Below are 23,483 nucleotides of genomic sequence, written 5' to 3'. Positions count from 1 at the left end.
TTGCAACTTTCGACTGCCCGTTACCAAGTTTTTCAAATTGGTGCTTGACCATTACCGTATTCACATTTCCCAACTGCATCCGCTTGGATTGGTGAAACTCCGGCAGTTCGAATTTGCCTGTGCCGCCCTAGGCCATATTCCGGAACTTATTGTGTTTAGGGCTTTCTTTGTTCTTGTGTGGAAATCCCCCTTTTTCACCTTCGACCGAAGAGATACCGATGTGTCCTGTCTGAGGGATATTCCTACCAGTTCCAAGGACAAGGACTATAAAAAGAAATTCTTCTATATTGATGCGTCTGTGATCCCTGGCGAGATGCACTGGAGGGAAAAGGGACTAAAATACAAGGTTAGGGACGATGGTCCTTCTAAGGATGCGTATGTGTCTAACGCCCTGTATACAAAGTTGTGTGGTCGCCCCTTCGAGTGCACAGTAATCCCAGAAGGAGCCCTGGTGATGGCGGGGATGAGTCTGCTATGGCGTGACATCAAGCAATTTCCCTCCTTTCGAAGGGATGATGCAGGTATGCGTGTTATTTGCTGGTCATGTGTGTTACCATTTTGAAATAACATGTATGTACATTACAGGGGAATGGAGCTTGTTTGACTTTATTGACCCTCCGCGACATCTTGCTCTGAGGGCCGCGGACCGCGTGCTCGACGAAAAGGAACCGGATGTATTAAGGGTACATTTGGAGCAGTTTTTGTTACCCGCCTTGCCAGCGGATCGTGTTGCCTATATTTCTCCTCGTTCTCCCAGCGCAGGTAGCGGTGCTGTTGTATTAGAGAAAAAATCCACCCGGATAAAGGTTACCGGGAGGAAATACATGGCCGCTGGTGCGGCCACGTCTTCCGTTGGTGGGACAGCGCCCGCCGGGGGTGATATTTCCACTACCGCTGCCCTGACAAGCCCAATTCATGTGTCGAAAAAACGGAAAACGTTTGTTGCTCCTACTCTGACTGCGTTTGAGGCTGTGCAAGCTGTCTATGCCCTGCCGCTTGGTATGTACTCGTTGTCTTCAAATGTGATTATGGATTATGAGCTTCGTGTTACTGAAATTTGTTGCCTTTTTACCCAGGTACTCCTAGTGGGGCTCAAACAGAAGGTGTGACCCTTACCCATTTGTCCTCTCTAGGGGTAGTGCTTCCAGTTCTGGCAGTAGCAGCGTTACAGGGCTTATACCTCAGGCTAGCGTGACTGCCGCCATTAGCTGTGCCATGCCGCCGCCTACACTTATCGCTGCTGTAACTGTAACAGCTAGTCCAGTTTCCACGCCACTGACTTCCAGCGCCGCTCCTTCCTCTTTGTTTGATTCACCACTGAGTATATTTTCTGTTGCCGACAAGGAGGTGCCCGTTGTCCAAGAGGCGACCAGTGCCGGGGGTGCCACTGCCAGTGACGCTGGAGGGTCTAGTAGTGGTATTGCTGACGATGGTGCCCGCCTGGTCGATGACCTCTACCTGCCCACTATCAGCTGGGATCCCAATGCCCGAGATAAACGCTTCCAGCCCCAATGGAAAATTGCCGAGTCTTCTAGGCTAATCTTCCCCCCAGTGGTTCAACACTGGATTGAGCGGGCTTATCCCCCAGCTGAAGTGGCATATGTTGAAGGTTTAAACAACGAAAATCTGATGAACTCCACTATGGCGGATTCCGCCAGTCAACCTCGGAGGTTAGCGGAGATCCGGCGCCGGTGGATGCATGATAACACCCAGCTCCACCAAGCGCAGGCTACTATCCAAGAGCTGAAAGATGACAAGTACCGTTTGGAGAGTCAGCTCCAGACTGCCGGGTTGAAAGAAGCTAGGTTTTTGTCAGAAAAGAACAAGGCCGAGGATTATTTGAAAAGGGTGACCGCCCACCTTGCCGAGAGCGAATTATGTGGGCCCGCGATATAGCGGAGAAAGACCGGGTCCTTGCTAAGGCTAGGGGTGTGGAAGAAGAGTTAGAGCGTAAGGCCATTGCGGAAGCCCAAAAGGTGAGATCTGAAATGTCTGCTAGGTTGGAAAAGTTCCAAATTGACACTGATTTTGTGTCTCAGGTTCAAGAGCGGTACCAGGGGTTGACTGCGGAGGTAGAGGCATCCAATGCCAAAGCCCGGTCTGTCACACCCCTTTCTAAGGCGGAAGCACGAGGTGTGATCATGAAAGGTTTTTCATTGCATACGATTGGTAAACATATTACATGCTCATAAAAATAACTTCGAATGCAAAACATTACATAACTGAAATCATAGTTTAAGTGTTTACAACACGATACGGCATATTGTCTTAAAAGTTACAACTTTATTCATCGATAAACATAACGACATCCAAGAGCATGAGTAAGACCGAGCGCACATCCACTTTAGTTACCTGAAATACATGTGAGTTTTGGAAAAACGTCAACATAATGTTGGTGTGAATTCATGCAGTATTTGTATTTCACGTTTGTATACTTTGTATGAAAACATGGTATGCATTTCGTATAAATCACGTAGTTCTGTATCTCATGTAAGTCAAGCATGTCTGTATATTGTACAACTCAAGTATTCCTGTATAAATCAAGTAATCTTGTATGTATTAAGGTTGTTAATGGGTTGCAAGGCCATTAACATGTGACACGACATAGGAAGCAACCAAACCTTAGGCATTTTTCTAGTTGGCATATTCTGAGACACAAAAAAACTGCTTGGTACTCGTTCTCACCAAGAGTGTGGCTACCCGACACCCGTTAGATCTAACCTTTTGTTATGCGGTCTAGGTATATTGTTGACTAATGGTGCTTATGGTACCCTATTCGTGACACGATTTCTCGTATCATGTATCATTTCTTGTATCATTTCTTGTATCATTTCTCAAAACGCATCATACTTGGTACTCGTCCTCTCCAAGAGTGCTTATTGTTTTTGTAAACATCATATCATTTGTAAACATTGTGACATTTGTAACATGTATTTCACCCCCAAAGTTATAAAACCAAAAACAGTTAAAGAAAAGGGGGAGCATGAACTCACAACTTTGCGTTACTTCACCGGATTTGCTTATATAGCGTCGTGACCTAAACGTGTTTTATTAACGTTAGTCACTGAACTTGTATCGCACAAGTATAAGTCACTATCTTTTGTGTACGTATTCTTGTGTTAAAAATAATTTATATTTTTAACTAAGCGTCTTACTTATATTATTTTCTCAAAAATAAATATAAGTTCCTTCTATTTTGCACCCGAATTATGTATCTTGTATGTTGTATGTGCATTTTTGTTACAAAAATTATGGCGAGGTTTATATTCGAAAAGCATAGTTTAGAACACACTAGCAAACATTTGTCTAGAAAATATTTACTAAGTGTTAGGATTTTCAGAAAATTTCATAGTCTCCTTTGTAAATGGAGGTGTCCATGCTAAGTAGCATATCATTTTCTTTAACATATAACACGTTAGATCGTTCAAATAATCAACCCGACATTCTGACATGCAAGATACTACCTTTGTCGTTTCAGTTTTAATATATATAAAACTGGACTATTTTCGGACATTTTAATAAAATAGTTATCTTATTCCAAAAATTCCCAAATTTTTACAGAACGTCTTATACGATCCAAATATTATTGTGTAAAAATATCGGGGTCCAGTTCATTACCAATATTTTATAAAAATTTATTTCCCGGACTGCAATCAGATTTGTCGCTTTCTGATTGCAGTTTACGAATTAATTCATCTAAAATTTATCGTGAGTCCGATTGACGAAATTCCAGTGGGAGAATTACTACGACAATAGTGGTCATTTACATTGCCATTTTCATGAGCTGATTCAACATGGGTTTCAAGTTATGACTAAAAACATACCACCCATTTACTACAGTAAAAACTCAGCTTTAGCTGCTGTTACAAAACGGGTCTTTAAAAATAGCAAACGACCTCAAAAAATATGATTCCAATGCCATTTGCTTCGTTTTTTCGAAATTACATAATTTAGACTTCAGAAATTCTGTTTTTCGGTTTATTATGGTCTGTTTACAGCCATTTGAAGTTGGCTGAAAATGTAATTCAGCATGTTTCTTTATAGTTTAAATGTTACTAAATCGTATCAACAAATGTTCGAACAACGGGTTTATCAAAAAACCAACGATCAAATATCATGTATGATTTACCCAACCTCATCCAACAAGATTTCATCTTCATGTAATCTTTTATGTTCAAGTTTCATGTAAAGTTTCATATTCATCATCTTAGTGTTCTTGTTACTTTAGTGTTTTGATCATACTTATCATCCTACATCATTTGATCATAGAAACAAGATGAAACAAGGTGTAGCAAGGACTTACTACTAGCACAAGGCTAGGGATGCTCCTAGTGAAGAAGATGATGAAAATGATGATGAAAGTGGTGAAAGAAAGCTAGAAATGAAGTTCCTTCAAGTCCTTCAAGCTTCCTCCTTCACAAAGCACCTTCTAATGGTTGAATGGAACTTGAAAATGGAAGATTGTTGTGGTGAAATGGTGGTGGTGGGGGTGGTTATGTGTGACCGAGAGGAGGGAGAGAGAGTGAGGGCGAGGGAGTGTGATCTTGTGAATGATATGAGGAATGGTGTGGTGATCACACACCATACTTATAGCCATCCTTCAACATATTTTGTTCACCTCCATAAGCAACCAATCCAATAAAAAAATGAAATTAAATCTTAGACAAGATTTGAGTGTATGGTGGGTATGGTCCTTGGGACCGAATCGGTTAGGGGGGGGGTTGGTTGTAACATTTTGTAACTAGATGGTAAGGACTAGTTAGATTTCAAGTAATGTGCTTCTATATGTTAGTTAGTTGCTTTTTAGTGGGTGTTAGGGTGTTCGGGGATCACGACTAGCCAAGAAATAAATAAACAATGTGTTTGACAAAAATTTAGTGTCCCGGGTAATGTCCGGTTGTTCGGTTAAATACCGGTTCGTTAAGCGTTAAATTGCACTGTTTAGCGTCTTTCTTGTACCCTTTTAATTCCCAACGCTTAGGAAAATATTCTGGACAATAAAACGTAAATTCTGCATGATATTTATATGTTTAAAAGCTGGTTATAGCTGAATTTAATAAAATTCTGCACTTAAAGTGCGTTTCGGGTGCTTTTTAGTGCGTATTTTAGCTTCCGTATAGTCTATATGTTAACCCTTGTATATACTTCTTGGGTTTTAATGTATTCTTGACGTTGGACCTACACCTAAGCCTCAGTTCTAATGTCTGACTGCTTTCTGCAGTTCTGTTGACACAATGTGTCTTACCGGTGAGTTTACTAGTATTTCTGACGCAACGCTCTTGTTAATGCATAAAGCAATATTTTATAGTATAAAACGTGCATGAATTCACTTGTATAGTACGTAATCAGACAATGTTGACATTTAAGCACATAATTGCAGTCATTAAATAATAATTAGAGCGTACGGAAATTACCGGTTTGGTGCCAGTGGTCACACGGTCGCTACAAGCTGAGCTAGAGGAGCGAGAAGAGAAGCTTAGAAAACTTCAAAACCACTGCGACTCCCTTGTTTCCCAGAACAACGCGCTTACCGAGTCATCTGCCGTCCGCCTTAAGGAGGTGGAAGGTGCCCTGGAGCAATCAAATGCCGAAGTGGACGACTTGACTAGCCAGCTGGCGGCTTTACGGGGCGATAGGAATTGGCTAATATGTAACGGCCTGGTGGGGGCGTTTGAGTATCTCCGACAGTCGCCCCCTTTTACAGCTTTGATAGACCGCTTGTCCGCCGCCGCCGCGTATCAGTCTGGTCATCATGATGGCGTTTATAAGGGCTATATGGAGTGCCAGCAGCTGGAGAAGGTTGCCCCTGATTTTCATGCAGCGAGGGGCAAATTCCAAAGTGACATGGCTGAGGCCCTCGAGGTAGCATACAATGAACCGCTATCCTCGTATGAGGATTTAATGGATAAAGTGAACGAGGATGGCATAGATTCTCTACGCTTACTGCTGGACCCCGCGGAGGAGTCTGAAGAGGAATAAGTAGTTTATTTAGCATGTATTGTACTTCCTTGCAACTTTTGTAATGACATTATTTGACTTGGGTTTTGTGAAAATATCTGCATGATTTGTCAGACGTTTTAATGCTAATGTCATGATTGCTGACGCCACCGTTTTTCTGAAATGTGGCTATTTGACGTGTAATGATTGTTTTTCATTAATGCTGCTATCGTCATCACTGTCAAGATTGTTTAACTATTTGTCCATCTATAAATTGAGTTTGCTTTTCCTGATTTGGTAACTTGACACGATGAGTCGGAAAAGTTATAGACAAAGGCTTTCCGATATTTTCAGGCGCTTAGACGCCGTTGATGGTTTGGTGCAACTGCAGAATCCGGTAACGAGATCGATGATTCGAAGGGGAGGGTCACCTTCCCATGCTGCCTTGTCCCGGGCTAATCGAGCATGCAAGAGTGTTGTGCATGAAGATCCTCTGCCAGCTGACCCGGATATAGCATCACTATCGGCTGACACCTTGATGGAGCTTATACCGATTGATCGTGCCCGACGTTGTCATTTAGTGTATGAACGTCGTCGTGGTGGTTGTTCCATGAGGGATCCCGTGGATGACCCGGGGATGATAGCGATTGGAGGATCAACCGATGACTTGGCCGTTGATCATCCTTTGTTGGGCTGTGGTGATAAGGTGCTGCCTACCCCTGTAGAGGTGATGGCAACCTGTTTCCACGAGTAGGTGTTAGAACATGTTCTTTTTGGTTCCCATGTGTTGATTTTTAGCAATAGGGACAAGTACTTGGTTTGACTAAGATAGTTCGTATGCACTTGTTATCAAAATGCATATCTTTTTGTAGTGGTTAGCGTATCTATTACCAAGATACCCGCTGTCAGCGCTGTATGTATTGACCCCATGACCTATATTGTAACACCCCAACCCGGAATGGGTCGACGTGTCACTATTACAGAGTCAGATCAAAAACATAATTCCATTAATACTTAAATGTATTACAAGGGTTTACAACTTAATGGAAATAGGATATCTAATCCAGTACATTTATTTCTACGGTCTTTTCCAAACACTCGAGCACTCTTCCATTTCCCGACCCAGAAATCTTGATAACCTGACGTAAAGAAGAAAACACAAAAACGTACGTCTGAGCAAAATTTGAAAGTTTTGCCCAGTGTGCGGATAAAGGGAAACAAAAAGGCTTATTTTATTTGAGAAAAAGGCAAAGTTCTTCAAAAAAAAAAACCTTTGTTTTAGCAAAAACGCTAAGTTTTCATAATTCAAAATATATTAAATAAGTATAACAAATATTATCAGAATATGATATACAGATTTACCAGAAGTCCAGAAGGTTCATTTTATTACAGAGGTTGATACAGGGTAGCTAGCCCATGTATCCAGACATGAATGGAGAACGGAGTGTGGGCAAATCACACCGACCATTCACCAGATATCAGACTTTATTTACTTTTTTCCTAGGATCGATCTATACGCCTCTGAACAGAAGTCCGTAGACTAAAACAGAAGAGACGCCGTGAACTCAACTCACCGTCACGGATGGTGCCACATCATTTTATGCCACAATGATGGGTCTGTGGTCATCCTCACAGAAAAAGGGACTGACTTGGGTAACATAATACATGTACATAACCTTAAACTTGTACATATATAAACACGTAAACTCGTAACATTTTTATAATATAAACTAGAAGCGTAACCCGCCGCGATGCGGCGGGGGCTGGATTTATATTTCTAGTCAGTCGACATCAAGACACGTAAACTGTTCATAAAATGCGTTCAAATGCTCATATGAATGACTCTCTGGCATCACTTTGGAATCCGGCTTATATGGTAAATTTGCAACTTGGAATTCCCTCTCATGCCAATCAAAAAATCAACAAAATAACAATAAATATAACTTTAAATTGAAAGAAAAATAAAGATTATCAACTGTGGTCTAGTTGACTCGTCTGCGAGGCTCTTAAACTTCCATTCACCACCGTCCCCATGCTTCCCACGTGGGCCCATTTTGTCAACCGTGAATAAAACATAACTAAAAACCCAAATGCTTCCCATGCGCTAACAATTTCGCAATGGACGAAAGTCGCAAAATGGCCAAACCTCATAGACGAAAATGGCATTTTACTCAAAATATTATTTGCAAAAAAAAAAAAATAGAATTAAGTTGTACCTCCTTTAACCTATTGAGAGCCGTTTTGCATAATCATTAGCCACATGTTGTTGAGAAGTACCACTAACACAATCGTGATGCTGGGCAATCACCAAAGCATCACCCAAATAGTCTGTAGTGGGCCCGTTTATTCCTTCCGTTCATTACTTCCAATTGTCTTGCTGACTGATATTAATTGAAGTCAAATGAAAATCAATATCAGACATTAACGTTAACGGATAATGTGAAATAATTAAAAAACGTGTCACCCACCAGATAATAGCCACTCAACATTCTGACATAGCACTTTAGACCTGCCCTGCTAGTAAAGTATCCAGTCCAGTAGACATCTATACCGCTTGCATATCTAACAAACAAATTTAGTGCTAAAAATATCAGCAATTTGGACTTCATATGTGATTGTATATTGTAAAGTTTCTATAATTGTACTTACGGAAAATAGTCGTCTTCTTTGAGAGGCCACGAGTCAGTCTCAGCATGTTTAGCATCGGTGTATATAGATGGCGTTGAATAGAGAGCATTGACTCGGCCATCCTGTATGCATATATAGTCAAACTTCAAAAACCAAACAAATATAACAGCAAAGAGATGTGAAGTTCAGAAAGGATTGATGGAGTAACTAACTTTATTGACATAATGAATAAACTTGTCCATATTCCGAAACCATGAATCTGCATACTGATATTTGAGTCTGTTCTCATTGTCTACATTACATGATTTTTGCGAGTAATGTTCGCCTGATAGTATAAGAAAACGTTAAATAATTATTTGGTTAATCTTTCCTCTTGAACTCTTTTAAGAAAAAGTAGACACGTAGCCATTAAAAGTTTAAAACATATGTGTGTAGCTCACCTGTGATAAGGCTGCAGCCACGAAATCATTAACCCGTTCTTCAAATTGTAGTCAAACAGGTCAATGTCATCCTTCAGTATAAATAACACAATTACGTTACATGTCTGCATTAACATTCATAAACCTTGAATCTTATTTAATAGGTTACCTGGACAATCGGGGAATCGTCGTTAACTTCATAGTAAAAACCACCTGGTGGAGGTTCGTAGCTCTCGGGGAAAGCACCTGCGAAAATCTGTCAAGATTAATGATCATGTTAGGCAGTACTTCCAATTACAAAAATCGATAATTATGATACCAAAATTAAAAAATACCTGTGAAGATGAACTAAGACTCTTGGAGCCCTGCCAGATAACTTCAAGACGTTTATCTCCTTTTCGCTTAGCTCTATCTAGGTAATCAGTTCGCCCAAAGAAAACAGAATCAAATCCAAGCTAAACAACCATAAGAACACAAGTTTAGATGAGTTCAAAACATGTAGCAAGATTATAATCTAAGATGCATCGATAACGGTGGTTTACAGACTATCGATAGAACAGAATAACTAACCTCTGCCCCCAATAGGTAAGCCTGCACAGCCGAATGACCAAGGTCTATTCGCCAACCAATACATGGCGTTACATTAAACTACTCTTTTATAAACTTATGCCCATACGTTGTTTGATCAATCATGTCAATATAATGCGGTGCAGCTTCATCATGCATACACCGTTTCTGCCAAACAAAAAGTCAAAAACCACCTCATCAGAACCAGCATTTCTCATCACCAATGGCGATCTTTGCATCACTCACACTCTGATCTTTATATTTTTGAATTACTATTCATATAACAAAAATCAAGAATGCATGCTTATCTATAATATCACATTAACTCAAGAACCCTTATCAGATCCTTACTTTCATAATAAAACTAAAAGTAAAATAAAAAAAAACACTCAAAAACACTATGTAAGAACCCTTATTCTTCAAATGTGAACTCTATAATACTTCAAAATCAATATAGAATCAACATCGACAGATCAAACCTCCACAAAATCAAACCTAAAGAATACATGAAAATCATCTTATATATGTAAACTACAACAACCACAAAATCAAACATTAGCCTCTGTTAATGCAATATAAGCAGCAATTTAACAAATCCCATACCTAGGCGAACGATCGAGGTGCTCCGGTGAACGGATGGGAACTCCGGTGGTGTTCGTGCAGTGGCAGGGAACTCCGGTGGTGATGCTTAGGCAGCGGCAGGTGCTCGTGCGGAGGTTCAAACCACATCACCTTCGCCATTGCACTTCCCTGCCTCTAAACTCTGTCTCTATCTCTCTCTAGGGTTTGGTGTTTTGTGGGTATGAAAACAAAAAGAAGGAAAAAAGTAGATGATCGATGAATGAAAAGGCAGGAGATAGGGTTTGTTGTTTTGTGGGTATGAAAACAATTTCTACCTATAACATCACAAACCACAAACCAAGCACAAAGTACAACCTCTTATGCTTAGAAATGTTAAAAATTAGAGTGTTATATAATTAGTGCATAATTTAAAAATCAGGAATCAGATGCCCGAAGACCAAATGACATGTATTGAAGGAAGGAATTCTATCCGTACCTTAAGCGATGATCACAATTTGAGACAATCAAATACGTGTAGACGATCACAAAATCCTATTGTGATATTATTTAGAGGTGTTAAACTTTTGATTTGTACTCTTTTGTTCATTTATTAAATTTCCAGTGACTTAAGACTTTAAAAATCTTTTCATTTATGGATCTTCATTTAGTACATCTAAATTAATAAAATACTCATAAGTCAATGAAGTTTATGGAGACTTCTATTTATATATCACAGTTAAAACCTTTTTAAAACGGCTGCCATTAGTTATGTCCTCTATGAGTGATAAACTTGATAAATTTTTTGTACAAACTGAGTTTATGAAGGTATAAAATTTAATATATATTCTATATATGTATTAAATAATCTATACATATAATAAAAGAAACCAATTGATGGACACGTGTCGATATGAGAGGCATCTACATTTTAGTTTTCCCGCCATATATCTATGTTTATTTTTATCTTAAAAATTACAAGTTTTAAAATAATTTATCAAGTTATCCCATATTTTAAGTCAACGTTTATCTATAACTATATCTCTATATTTATATTTATCTTCTAACATAATCTTTATATACTTATCTTTATTTTATTATTTTGCGAGTAAATTGCACAAAACGTCCTTTATGTTTCTTCAAACTTACAGGTTCCAGCCTTAATATTTAAAACTTGCTAAAAACATCCTTTAAATTTATTTTTGTTGTTGGTTTAATCCTTTATAACTAACAAAGTTAATTATCTCATTTTATTTCCCTCACATGCCTAACATGTGAGGGTCCCACTATCGTTTGATGACCGACATCAATTGTATTGCAAAATGGAACGGAAATGCGGTGCAAACGCAAAACTGCCTGAAACCCAAGCAAAATTGCCTTTGTTTTCACCGGAGATGTAATCCAAACACAATTGGATCTCTTAAATTTATGGGGCCATTCACATGGAGCAAGCCCCTTTTCATTCCGAGCTATCAACATCCACTTGGAGGAGAGATCTAGGGCGCGTTTCGCTGACTAAATGCCAAACAAGCCATATTTGCAGGTTAATAGCCTCACGTTAGTTCTGCATGTTAATTCAAACTGAAAAGTGTTGTAATTGTTTTCCTCTTTAGTTTTGATTACTTGATTGAGATTACATGTATTAAATAGGGAAGAATAAAAACTAATATTTAGGTACAAAGCAACGGGCCATAAATGGGGAAAGAAGAAATAAGTGGATTTAATGGACTGAATGTATATTTGGGTGCAAAATTCACGTTTCTTTGAATTGTGAATAGATTCATTTCATACTCAAAAGTCTCTAATGGCGGTGGTTGAGGGCCTGAGTCTTTTTATTTTTTATTTTTTAAACTTAATAATAATAACTATTTAATATTTTATTGATCCGACCACATGTAACACACACGTTGTTAACCTGTTAATAAATTAAAAAACAACAAAGTAAAATGTTCTAATATGTAAATAGTATATCAAAGTTCTTTTTACCAAAAACATATTTTGACGACTGTGTGTGTTAACTGATTACATTATATTTATTCAAGCCGTGTAGTACACGTTCTTATTCAACTCATGTTATACACGGGTAATTAAAGATATAATTTTTTATTATATAAAAATATATTTAATCAACCCGTGTAATACACGGGGTTCTAACCTAGTAGATACATATATAAAATTACACTCTAATAAAGAGGAATTTGCTTTGTAGTTATATATTTACTATTATAATATAGGATAGTTAATAAAAGATAAACTTTATTAATAAACGTATATATATACAAAGGATAATTTAAAATCTGAAAGATAAATCATCAAATATTGTTTACATATTCACTATTAAAAGCAACTAGTAGTATAAATATTCATATTCAATAGTTTAAAGCTAAATATGATCGAATAATATAAACATGTTATTATTTTTAAAATACTGCTAGTGAGAAAAATAATATTTTTATAATCTAAACCATGGCTCTTCTAGACCATATTGACAAACCAAGATGAAAACGAAGATAGAAAATCAATTTTTTTTTAACAAAAGCCGTTAGGATAATTACTTGGTTCGATTGGTTCTATAGTAATATATTTTAGAATCATTAAACGAATGTAATAAGTAGGAAAAAATATATTTATACCTTATCTTGAGATGAAACGATGGATCAGATTGACGAAAACCTTGTCGGAAAATTAAACCAGATGATAGAAAACATGACTTTCAAGTAAAGATCAGAATGAATATTTTGGTGAAGAAATATTTTGAGTTCACAGATGATGAATTTGATAGATATAATATGGGCTTTTATAGTTGAAAACTTGAAATTCCTTAGTTAACAAGTTTAGAGTGATTAATGAAGGTATTGACGTGTTGGATGGAGGCTTCATACAAAAATGTTCAAATCCAATGTTGTCACATACAGGTATGACTATTCAACTAAATAAAGAGTGGAATCCATTTGATATTATCTTTTAAATTCTCAATAAAATTATTTTAATTATTATCTTTTCTTTTTGAACATACGTTTACTTGTTTTATTTTGTTTCCAAATTCTTATATATTTGGATATAATGAAAATTGTATATATGTTTTATAATTACTAACCAACAAATATAGCTTAAATAACATTACGTTTATGTATAGTTTACAAAATATTTTAACATATATTATTATTATTATTATTATTATTATTATTATTATTATTATTATTATTATTTTAGTATTTTATCAGGGTATTACATATATGCTTGAAAATATTTCGTGTTTTAAGGGTACTTTTTGTGATTTACCGTTATGTGCAGTTATAATGCGGTGGTAATTTTCATTATATGTTTAAGTAACGATGAAAAACAAAGGTAAATAACTTTATTAAACTCAAACTTAAATGAAACGAGGTGATATCGCTGTGGATGAATTACCCTTGTTTTCCAAAAAAAAGTCTACTCTTGCTGTTAGGAGCAAGGCACTACAAATAACACTTTTTCAGTTGGGCTATGTTCCAGCTACGCGGTACGACGGTACCGTCTAGTCTAGACAAGCGGTAGGCCCCTTTGCCCAGATCTTCTTGAATGACGTAGGGGCCCTCCCAGTTGGGTCCCAGTTTGCCCGAGGGTTCCGCCCTACTGGCTTCATTATCGCGCATGACTTAGTCATCCTCTTTGAAAGTATGCTGTGCCACACGTTTGTTGTAGTACTTTTCTAATGTCTTCTTGTATTTTGCTTCGTTGATCGCGACTGCTTCACGCCTTTCTTCCAGCAAGTCTAGGCCTTCCCTTAGGAGCCTATCATCGTCGTCGCCTGTGGTGAGGCGGCATAGTGACGGCAATCCCGCTTCCGCGGGTATCATTGATTCCGCGCCGTAGGTTAGGCTGGGCATTGTTCGGTGTGCCCAGAGGACATTTGGCAGCACTTCCACCCAGGAGCTTCCCTCATAACATAACCTCCTTTTTATACCATCCAACAAACTCCTATTCGCCCGCTCTACCTGGCCGTTACCTTGGGGATGTGCCACTGATGTGAAAATTTGCTGGATCTGGAGGTTAGCGCACCATTCTTGAAAAACCCGGTCGGTGAACTGTGTTCCATTGTCACTTACCAGGTATAGCGGCAATCCGAATCGACATACTATGTGTTCCCAAAGGAATTTTTTGGCATTCTCTGCTGTTATTTTGGCCAAAGGCTTGGCTTCCACCCACTTGGTAAAGTAATCGATTGCCACGACTAAGTATTTTAGCTTTCCGGGTGCCGACGGGAATGGTCTAACAATATCCACTGCCCATTTTTGAAAAGGCCATGCTGCTGTAACTGGTATTAAGTTGTTCTTGGGCCTGAGTGTTTGGGGAGCGAATTTTTGGCAACTACAGCATTTTCTGAGTTCTTGAACGGCGTCTTCGTGCATCCCGGGCCAATAGTACCTGGCGTTATGGATTTTGGCCACAACTGCCCGGGGTCCGGCATGAATGCCACATATGCCCGCATGAATCTCGCTGATTAAGTACTTTGCTTCTGCTGGAGAGACACACCGCAAAAGTGGTCCTAAGTATGATTTTCGATACAGGACGCCGTTATTCACTTCGTATTGCAACGCCTTCGTTTGTATCTTCTGTGCTTCGCCCTTAGCAGGAGGTAATTCCCCATTGGTGAGGAATCTCAGTACTGGGGTGTACCAGCAAGGTTCATCCGCTGTAATGGCGGAAACATTTCGTTGTTCGATTGACGGTGCCAGTAGTGTTTCAACTTTGACCTCATTTTCCATGCCCGAGGTGGCGAGTTTGCTTAGAGCATCTGCTATTTGATTTTTGCCTCTATGAATGTGGTTGAGTGTGACGTTATCAAAGGAAGCCATGAGCTCCTTTGTTTTTCCCAGGTATTTCGCCATAGATTCATCTTTGGCCTCATATGTCTCATTTACTTGATTATTAACCAACAGGGAATCAACATCTGCATCAACCCTTGTGGCTCCCATAGATTGGGCCATTCTTAAACCCGCGAGTAGCGCCTCGTATTCTGCTTCATTGTTGGAACATTCGAAATCGAAACGTAAGGCGTACATCAGTCTTATCTCATTTGGGCTTATCAACATTAGACCCGCCCCCGACCCTTTTCCACTTGACGTGTCACACACCAACCGATGGCGGAATCATCGGGGCGCGGCACTAGGCGAATCAGATTGCTCAAGAGAATCCATAACAACTATTTTGCGATAATATTTATTACATTCGTTATCCCATACTAACAAATAATACAATCACATAAGTCATCACAGATTTCTTGTCCTCTCGAACAATTCAAATCCGACAACCTAGATTTTTTGTGAGTTTCTAGACTTCCTAGCTTGATTTGATGAAGACTTCAACTAAACCTGCAACATACGTTAAAATATTGTCAATACAAAAGTATTGGCGAGTATACAGGTTTGATATGTAATAGTATAATAGATTAAAAGTGCTGCGAATTTCCACTTGCATAAACGTAATACACGACATATATACTCAAAAAACTGATACTACCAGCTAAGTCCTCGATGCTCGATTCTTCGATGGCATAACTAGACAAAAAAAAAACAAAATTCCCGTCGGGCGCAATAGTACTATACTAGTCGTGGTGGGACGTCACGAGTATAAGTCCTAGTACATATGTAACTAGCATCACGTATATCTATGCAAACAGTTATTCGCAGGTGATAATTTGATTGATTAAATGATTTGCTGATGAGTTCAATTTATAAGGAACGTATGTTACACCCAAAATTCGATAAAAAGGAGTCATGTGTACTCAGAGTGCGTATTTGGTTGGATTGACGGGATAATGCCTGAGAATGCCCTGATTCCAGACTGATTACATGATTATTGGATAGCGCGTTAAATGGTATCGGAATACACGGAATTGAACGAAAATCAGACCGAAGGTTGGCCCGTCCGGATGGACTGTCCGATCGGATGGGCTGCCCGATCGGTTGGGCTGTCCGATCGGCCAGCTTGTCTGATTGGCTAGCCTGTCCGATCGGTTGGGCTGTCCGATCGGCCAGCCTGTCCGATCGGCTAGCCTGTCCGATCGGAGGGGCTGTCCGATCGACTGGCCCGTCCAGCTGTTTTCGACAAATTTTTGCATGTTTTTAGGTGGTTTTGGTCGAGACGTTGTTGTGACGTGTTAAACAACTGAAATTCCATCAAAACCGGCTTGTTCTATCGGCCGGGAATCACCACGTTCCACCAGAACTTGCCGTTCTTGGCGGTTTTCCCTTGTTTAACCCGAAATTGGTTGTTTCATCGTTAGGAATCAGATTTTTGACCAACAGGTTGAATACTTTGAGGGTAAAAGAGTTGAAAGAAAGTTGGAAAACCATCCTTCAATCCTTTTATTCATGATTATGTGTAGATCTGATGTGAAACCTTGTTTATTTTTGTGAAGATCCCTTAGATCTGAGTTGTTCTTGGTGGAATGAGGCCAACACTTGAAGTTCATAAGAACTTCATGATGACATCACTCTAGAACACCCCAAATCCGTTGATTTCATGGTTAATAGTTGGAATTTGAAAGATAGAAAGGTTAAGGAATGCATATAGATCAAAGAAGTACAAGATTTGAGTTGAAAACTTACAAGAATCGCGAGAAATCGAGAGATAAAGAGGTTGGAACTTCTGGTCGAGCAGCAGCAGTCACATCAAGTGCTCTTGGCGTGACTGAGGGGTATTTATAGGCAAGGAGGAAGGAAAGGAGGGAAAGTTGGCCTGGATCGGACGGCCCGTCCGGATCGGACGGCCTGTCCGATCGGTTGGCCCAACCATTCGGCCGGCCCAGCCGTTCGAACAGCCTGTCCGTTCGGACGGCCTGTCCGTTCGGACGGTCCTGTCCGTTCAGCGGTGTTTCGGTTCTCGTGCTCGTGCGTTGCGATAATTTTGGGCACACACATTTTCATACATTTATTTTATTATTTATTTATTTATTATAATTAGTCACACAAGGGTCGTATATACGTATCTATATATTCGTTATTCGGTGCGATGATCGAGTTACGCGTGCCTTCGAGTGCGTTCTTCGATGTGATATGCCACAAGGATTATCGGGGTACTACTTGCTCGTATTGCCATCATCGTCACGATGGCTGGAGGCATGGTACTCACCTGAAAGTCCTTGTTAGCGTTGATTGTTTACGTTTCGATACCTCAAGGCTATCGAGGAGGGTAGAATAGGTCCTCACTCAACATCATCGTGAGTGTTATTATTTACGAAAATAGCCTTGTAATAGTGATAGAATATGCGTAATTATTCGATTATACCGCGGTATAGCGATGTATCTGATATAGTTACATTATGATCCGAATCTCTGGTGCTAGGCGTAACGAGTATAATGAGTAGTAACAACGCACGAAAGTGCGGGTAATTACATGACGACCCATCAGTGTACAGTTTCCAGGTCTGTCGGGCAGTGCTGGACTCTTGGATGTCCTGGATGGCAGGGTCCACTATAGTTTCTCCTTCAGGGATCTCAGCTAAGAAGTCGGCGATTACTTGCCCTTGGACCGCTGTTCGTTTTCGGTATTCAATATCCAACGCGCCTAGTTCTATTGCCTATTTGGCCAATCTTCCGGAGATCTCTGTCTTGTGCAAAATTTGCTGTAGCGGGTAATTCGTCAAGACCTGTACGCAGTGCGCCTGAAAATATCTTCTCAATCGCCGAGTGGCGTGAACTAGTGCCAGGACCAGCTTTTCCAGGGTTGGATACCGCGTTTCGGGTCCCGCTAATACTCGGCTGATGTAGTATATGGGTGTCTGCTTCCCATCTCTTTCCACCATGAGTACCGCGCTTACCGCGTTATGGGCCGCTGCCAAATACATCTTGAGCACTTCTTTAGGGAATGGCGTTGTCAACATGGGTAATCTTTCGATGAAACGTTTCATGTCTTGCAAGGCTTCTTCCGCTTCGCTGGTCCATTTGAAATTCTTTTTGTTGAGGCAATCTTTCAACGTCTTTATAAATGGCAAAGATTTCTCGGTATGTCTTGCTAAGAATCTGTTGATTGCCACTAAACGCCCGTTTAATGCTTGCGCTTCTTTCAAGGTTCTTGCAGAGGGAATCCGCGTTATGGCGGCCACCTTTTCCGGGTTAGCTTTAAAGCCATCCCGGGTGACTATCACGCCTAAGAACTTTCCTTCCTCTACCCCGAAAGAACATTTCTTGGGGTTGAGTTTGATGTTGTATTCTCTAAGCTTTTGGAAAGTTTCCTCAATGTCTTCTAGCATTTGCTTCTCTTCCCTGCTTTTGATCACAAGATCATCGACGTATACTTCCAAATTCCTGCCAATTTGTGTTTCGAATGCTTTGTCCATAAGTCGCTGGTAGGTGGCCCCGACATTTCGTAGGTCGAAAGGCATCTTTGTATAACAAAAAATGCCAATATCGGTGTGAAACGCCGTTTTTTCTTCATCTTCTTTGGACATCTTAATCATGTGATATCCTTTATAGGCGTCCAAAAAGCACTTATACCTGTAAGGGACCAGGGAATCAACCTTGAAGTCCATCTCAGGCAATGGATATGCGTCTTTGGGGCATGCTTCATTTAGATCTTTGAAATCAATGCACATCCGCCATGTGCCGTCGGGCTTCTTTACCATCACCGGGTTTGGTACACATGTGTGATACTGTGTTTCTCTGAGTAATTTTCGTACCTCTCTAACAACCGCTGCCTTTCGATCCGGAGCCATACTGCGTTTACCCTGTGCGACCGGCTTAATGCCTGGAAGTGTCGCTAGCCTGTGTTCCGCTTTATCGCGGGGTATTCCTGTCATGTCGGAATGTTCGAAAGCAAAGATGTCGATGTTCCTTCTCAGCAGCTGTTTCAAATCGTTTTTGACCTCGGGAGAGAGGCTGTCTTCGATTGTAACTATCTGATCCGGGTGGCGTGTGCTTAACACCCATCTTTCTGGACCAATGGCTCTGGTGGGGCCTTGGCGACATCTTTAAGCGTTTAATATCTCCCCTATCTTGTCACGAAACACTGTTGCAACACCCCGCGGGGTAGGGAACTTCATAAAACCTCGCGCCGTAGAGACTATCGCGTCCAGTTTCCCTAGAGTGAACCTTCCAATGATCACATTGTTGTATGACTCAGCACGTACCACGAGGAAAGTTAGGAGTATGGTTCTTTCTCTGGGTTTTTGTCCAAACGTAACTGGAAAAGTAATCTGACCAATTGGGTCCACCTTTTCTCTAGTGAAACCTTTGATGGGGGTGTGTACCGATTCAAGCAGCTTTCTGTCTTCCGGTTGCATTCTGTTGAAACAATGCTCGTAGATAATGTCTTCCGAACTCCCGGTGTCTACCAGGATTCTTCTCATGCGGTAATCCCCTACTGCAGCGGATATGATTAGAGCATCCGTGGTAAGGTGCAAATCTTCTACGCGAGGTTCGATGGTCATAGTTGCTAACATCCAGGGTTCGAGCGTGGGGAAACTCCACTTTACCCCTTTTCCCTTGTCAGCGTGTACCATGTTGAGTTCTCACGGTCTCTTTCCCGCCGCCTTACCATTTTCTTCCTTGACGGCGGGTGGGCCCTGCTTGATATCCCTTACTAAGTGTGCTAATTTACCCGCTTTGACAAAATATTCACCTGCTTTTTTAACTGAAAACAATCGTTCGTATCGTGGCCGCTTCCCTTGTGGTATTCACAATATTTACTTGTGTCTTTGTTGGGATTGTCTTTCAGCGGCTTTGGAGGATTAAACTTGAGGTTCTCCGAGGCTAAGATTTCTGCTGGTGTTTTGCTCAGGTTGGGGTAGTCAGATCGTGGTTTAGAGGACTCATTCCTTGAATAAGTGTTTCTGGATCTATCATACCTCGAGTCCGTCCTATGATTCCTATGGTACCGGTCTCCCCTACCTTTACCTTTAGCACCCCGTTGCTCTCTTTCTTCCTGGTTCTTCAGAGCCTCCTTTTTTCTGTTGGCAGCATGACTGGCGGCCACGGCCTTTTCTTGTCTAACATATACTTTGGCGATCCTTAGTATTTCGTCAATTGTGGGAGGTACGCCATCCCTTCCATGAAGCGTCCTTAACAATTCATCATCGTTTACTTCTTGTAGGAAAGCTCCACAGGCCAGGTCGTTTGTGACACCTGGGATTGCCAGGCTTTCTTTGTTAAACCTAACAATGAAGTTTTCCACCGTTTCGTTGTCTCGCCAGCGAATGTGAAGGAGCTCGTTTCGATCTTTTGTGTGTCTGCGTTGTTGGCTGAATTGTAAGATGAACTTAGCATCTAGATCTTCGAAACTGTCAATTTCCCCTGTGGGCAGACTATCCCACCAAACGCGAGCTGCGCCTACCAGCGTTTGGACAAACATCTTGCACCAGAGGGGCATAGGCCAACAGGCTACTTCCCCGGCACTTTTGAATAGGTCGAGATGATCATCTGGATCATCCAACCCGTCGTACTTGCCTACCGTCTGAGGCATCTTGGGTTTTTCCTTGATAAGGGCCTCCGCTATTCTTCGAGTGAATTTGGACTTGCAAGTAGCATCTACCGGTTTGTATGGCCTGGTAAGTTCGTCTTCTTCCACGTTGATGGGTTGCACAGGAGGGGTTACCCCGCCCTGGCTGATACCCTGGGTGACAGTGAGTGGGATAGGAGTAACATTAACTGTTGAGCTTGGGCCTCTTCCTGGGGAGAAACGAGGTCTAGATGTATTTCCTCTATCATATAAGGGCTCCGCCGAGGGAGGAGTTTGACTGTAGACCTGTTGGGATGCTGGGAAAGTCCACCAAGGCAGTATAAACGTCGCATATGGTGATTGCTGAGTATAACCTTGGGGTCTACCCTGGGGAGCGTACATTGGCGTGTTGTATGCGGGCAAATACCCGTATGGGGGTGCAAAGTAATATCTGGGAAAATAAGCCTGATTTCCTGGGGTTATTGGGGCATTCATGATTCCCGCGGGCATGACCACAGGTTGATGAGGCGGAGTAGATAACGCCGCTGTAAGCGCTGCCGAATACAGGGGTGGCATGGCGTACGTAACTGAAGGTTGATAGTAGTGGGGCGTGCCACCCTGCGATATAACGGCGCTGGGGCTAGCAGACGTGATAACCGGCGCAGTGCTGTGACGTATAGTCTGTGCATTAGAGGTTGTTGCTGAGGCAAAGACGTTTACGCCTGTTGTGATTGGTCCAGCTGACTGGATCTGTAAAGGAGTGTAGGAAAATAAATCTGTTGCTATTGTCCCGGAAGAAGCAGCAACGGTACTGGCAAAACCTGGTGGGGGTCCTTTTGCCTCAAACTCTAAGTCGAGTGACCTGGTTACCATCGGTGAAACTGGCGTGGAAACAACGGGATTTGTTTCTTCCAACGGATTGTTAGTTACCATCACCTAACTCGGTGTTGCTGTTATGTTCTGATCGCTTGCCATTGGGGTTCAGTCTTGTTGTTGCTACTGATCTGGTTTCACGGATGGCGCCAATGAAGAAACACTGACCTTCACGGTAGTATCCAACGAGGACTTCAACACCTGGCGACCCGAACAGCCTAACTGCAAAACAGAACACCGTTAGGACTCGTTACAGGAATGGGGTTATTCCTGTAACCACCCTCCGGCGTGAGAATAAGTCTCGGTTTTGGGAGTAAAAGAATATGAGTTGAGAGAGGAATTGTAAGAGAGTGAGATGATTCATACCTTAGGTGTTTATCCCTATTTATAGTTTACTATTAGGGTTTCCCTTAACTTAGGGTGGGCTCCGATAAGTTAGGGATTTGTATAATCTTCCCAAAAAGTTGGAGATTTGGTTGCGTGATCTTCCATGCAAAGACGGAATATTCTAGAATAACCGTTTATAATTATTTGTTTATAATAAAATAATAGGTAATGATCGGGTCAGGTTAGCTGATGCGGGTCATACCTCGTCAAGGCCCAAATTTTTTTTTATCATTCTTGGGGACGGCTCTGGGTTCATCTCTTGGTTCTTCGTCAATAATATGATATTTATCACAACCTTTAAATGAGAAAACTCAAATCATTTAAGGTTTTACAGTATATATTGACCTGTTCTATAATCATAGGATGCCGTGGTTAAAAAAAATTAATTTTGAACCGGCCCACTATAAAGTTTCATTATGATAACCTCCTACCTCTAGTGTACGATTGTTATCCAATCCTCCTTCAATACTGAACCAAACAATTAAAGATACATTTATTGTTTTTAATAAATCAAATAATATGTTGGTAAACAATTCAATGTTTCTCCATTACACTATGAAATCAAGTATCAACAACCTCATGTAATCGTCTCGCAGCCTAAGCAATCGCCTAACTAGAGAATCATATTCATATTACTAAGACGCTAACGTACGAAGTGGTGTTTAGATATCGTTAGAAACGACCAAACCATCCTAGCTGAGTAAATGGGCCGGTTCAACTTAATCGAGATGTATTCGATTCGATTCACGGTTTATGATATCAAGTTCCAGGTTTAGTGGTGCAACCGACGATTTAGATATTGAACCAGCTGTTTACCCGTATGTATTACAATCATGAAGCATCCCTATCATTATTAAAGTTTTTAATACATACAATATAAAAACAAAACCATAAAAAAATCGGTTCAAATCGCAAACATTATCGTTTTGACATGTCTGCCGACCCAACCAATCATCCAGTTTGATTTGCCCGTTTAAAATTGTATTTAACGATTCGTCCCATGTTACACTACATTACATATTGCATATTGCATATACATATAAAAGACAACTTGTTTTGTCTCACTATTCATCTTACCCGATCATAAGCTAACACATGACAATCTTTTTTTTTTCATTTTAATGTCTTTCGTATTTTACTTTTACACTTTTAACTTTGGTAGTATATATATTTAGTCCATCTATTTTTTTTTTCGTTTTGGTACTTCACGTTTTAGTGTTTTTCGTTGTTAACGTGATGAACCAAACCAAACCAACTCACACCGTAATACCAATGGTAAAATTACTAGTTTTCTTTTAAGACTGAACTGGCCTAAAGATATAATAATATTAAGTTTTAATGATGGGTTGATGATATATTCAGCAAATTACTAAGTACAGCTTACTGGGCTGCTGGATGATTACTGGGCTGATAAAGTTCTGGGCTATGTGATATGCCACCAACCATACATATATATACATAGTAACTCCCAACAAAAACACACTTCCTAACTTCAATGAAATGCTACAATCCCCCAAACTTTCCAGTAAGAACATGTGTAGTGGTTTAGTAAAATAATGCCTCCATTATGCGGCATTATTCGACACGTGGCAATCCAGTCAGCATAGGGCGTTATTGCAAAAGTGGCGTAGTGGAAATAATGCCCAAATAATGCCCCTTCCAATTATTAAACAATTATTTTTGAGGTTAAAAAAA

The 23,483-nt window shown here is 40.5% G+C and overlaps 1 protein-coding gene and 1 long non-coding RNA gene across 10 annotated transcripts; both read right to left on the bottom strand.

The window, feature by feature from the left end:
* Nucleotides 1-2,136: 2,136 nt before the first annotated feature.
* LOC110930010 lies at nucleotides 2,137-12,885 on the bottom strand. 9 transcript variants are annotated; one of them, XR_002587595.2, is made up of 10 exons: nucleotides 10,155-12,878; nucleotides 9,555-9,719; nucleotides 9,320-9,439; nucleotides 9,154-9,240; nucleotides 9,006-9,076; nucleotides 8,778-8,890; nucleotides 8,587-8,687; nucleotides 8,406-8,499; nucleotides 8,154-8,318; nucleotides 2,137-2,352 (listed from the first exon to the last, which is right to left on the bottom strand). It is a non-coding gene; the product is annotated as an uncharacterized LOC110930010 (long non-coding RNA). The 9 variants fall into 9 exon arrangements; XR_002587591.2 differs by lacking the exon at nucleotides 2,137-2,352 and having other exon boundaries at nucleotides 6,926-8,318; nucleotides 10,155-11,673; nucleotides 12,743-12,885; XR_002587593.2 differs by lacking the exon at nucleotides 2,137-2,352 and adding an exon at nucleotides 6,926-7,076.
* A 6,177-nt stretch (nucleotides 12,886-19,062) lies between these two features.
* On the bottom strand, nucleotides 19,063-19,593 carry LOC118490526. The gene has a single exon (XM_035988215.1). It carries the CDS (start codon nucleotides 19,591-19,593, stop codon nucleotides 19,063-19,065), a length of 531 nt encoding a protein of 176 aa, XP_035844108.1.
* Nucleotides 19,594-23,483: the final 3,890 nt, after the last annotated feature.

This window comes from Helianthus annuus, chromosome 3, assembly GCF_002127325.2.
Source record: "Helianthus annuus cultivar XRQ/B chromosome 3, HanXRQr2.0-SUNRISE, whole genome shotgun sequence".
Taxonomy (NCBI): domain Eukaryota; kingdom Viridiplantae; phylum Streptophyta; class Magnoliopsida; order Asterales; family Asteraceae; genus Helianthus; species Helianthus annuus.
Note: the sequence above shows the minus strand (reverse complement) of the source record. Positions and strands in the feature narration are given on the sequence as shown.

Excerpts from the sequence above, each read along its gene's own strand:
- LOC118490526 (XM_035988215.1), bottom strand. The coding sequence starts at position 19,593 with ATGGTACACGCTGACAAGGGAAAAGGGGTAAAGTGGAGTTTCCCCACG.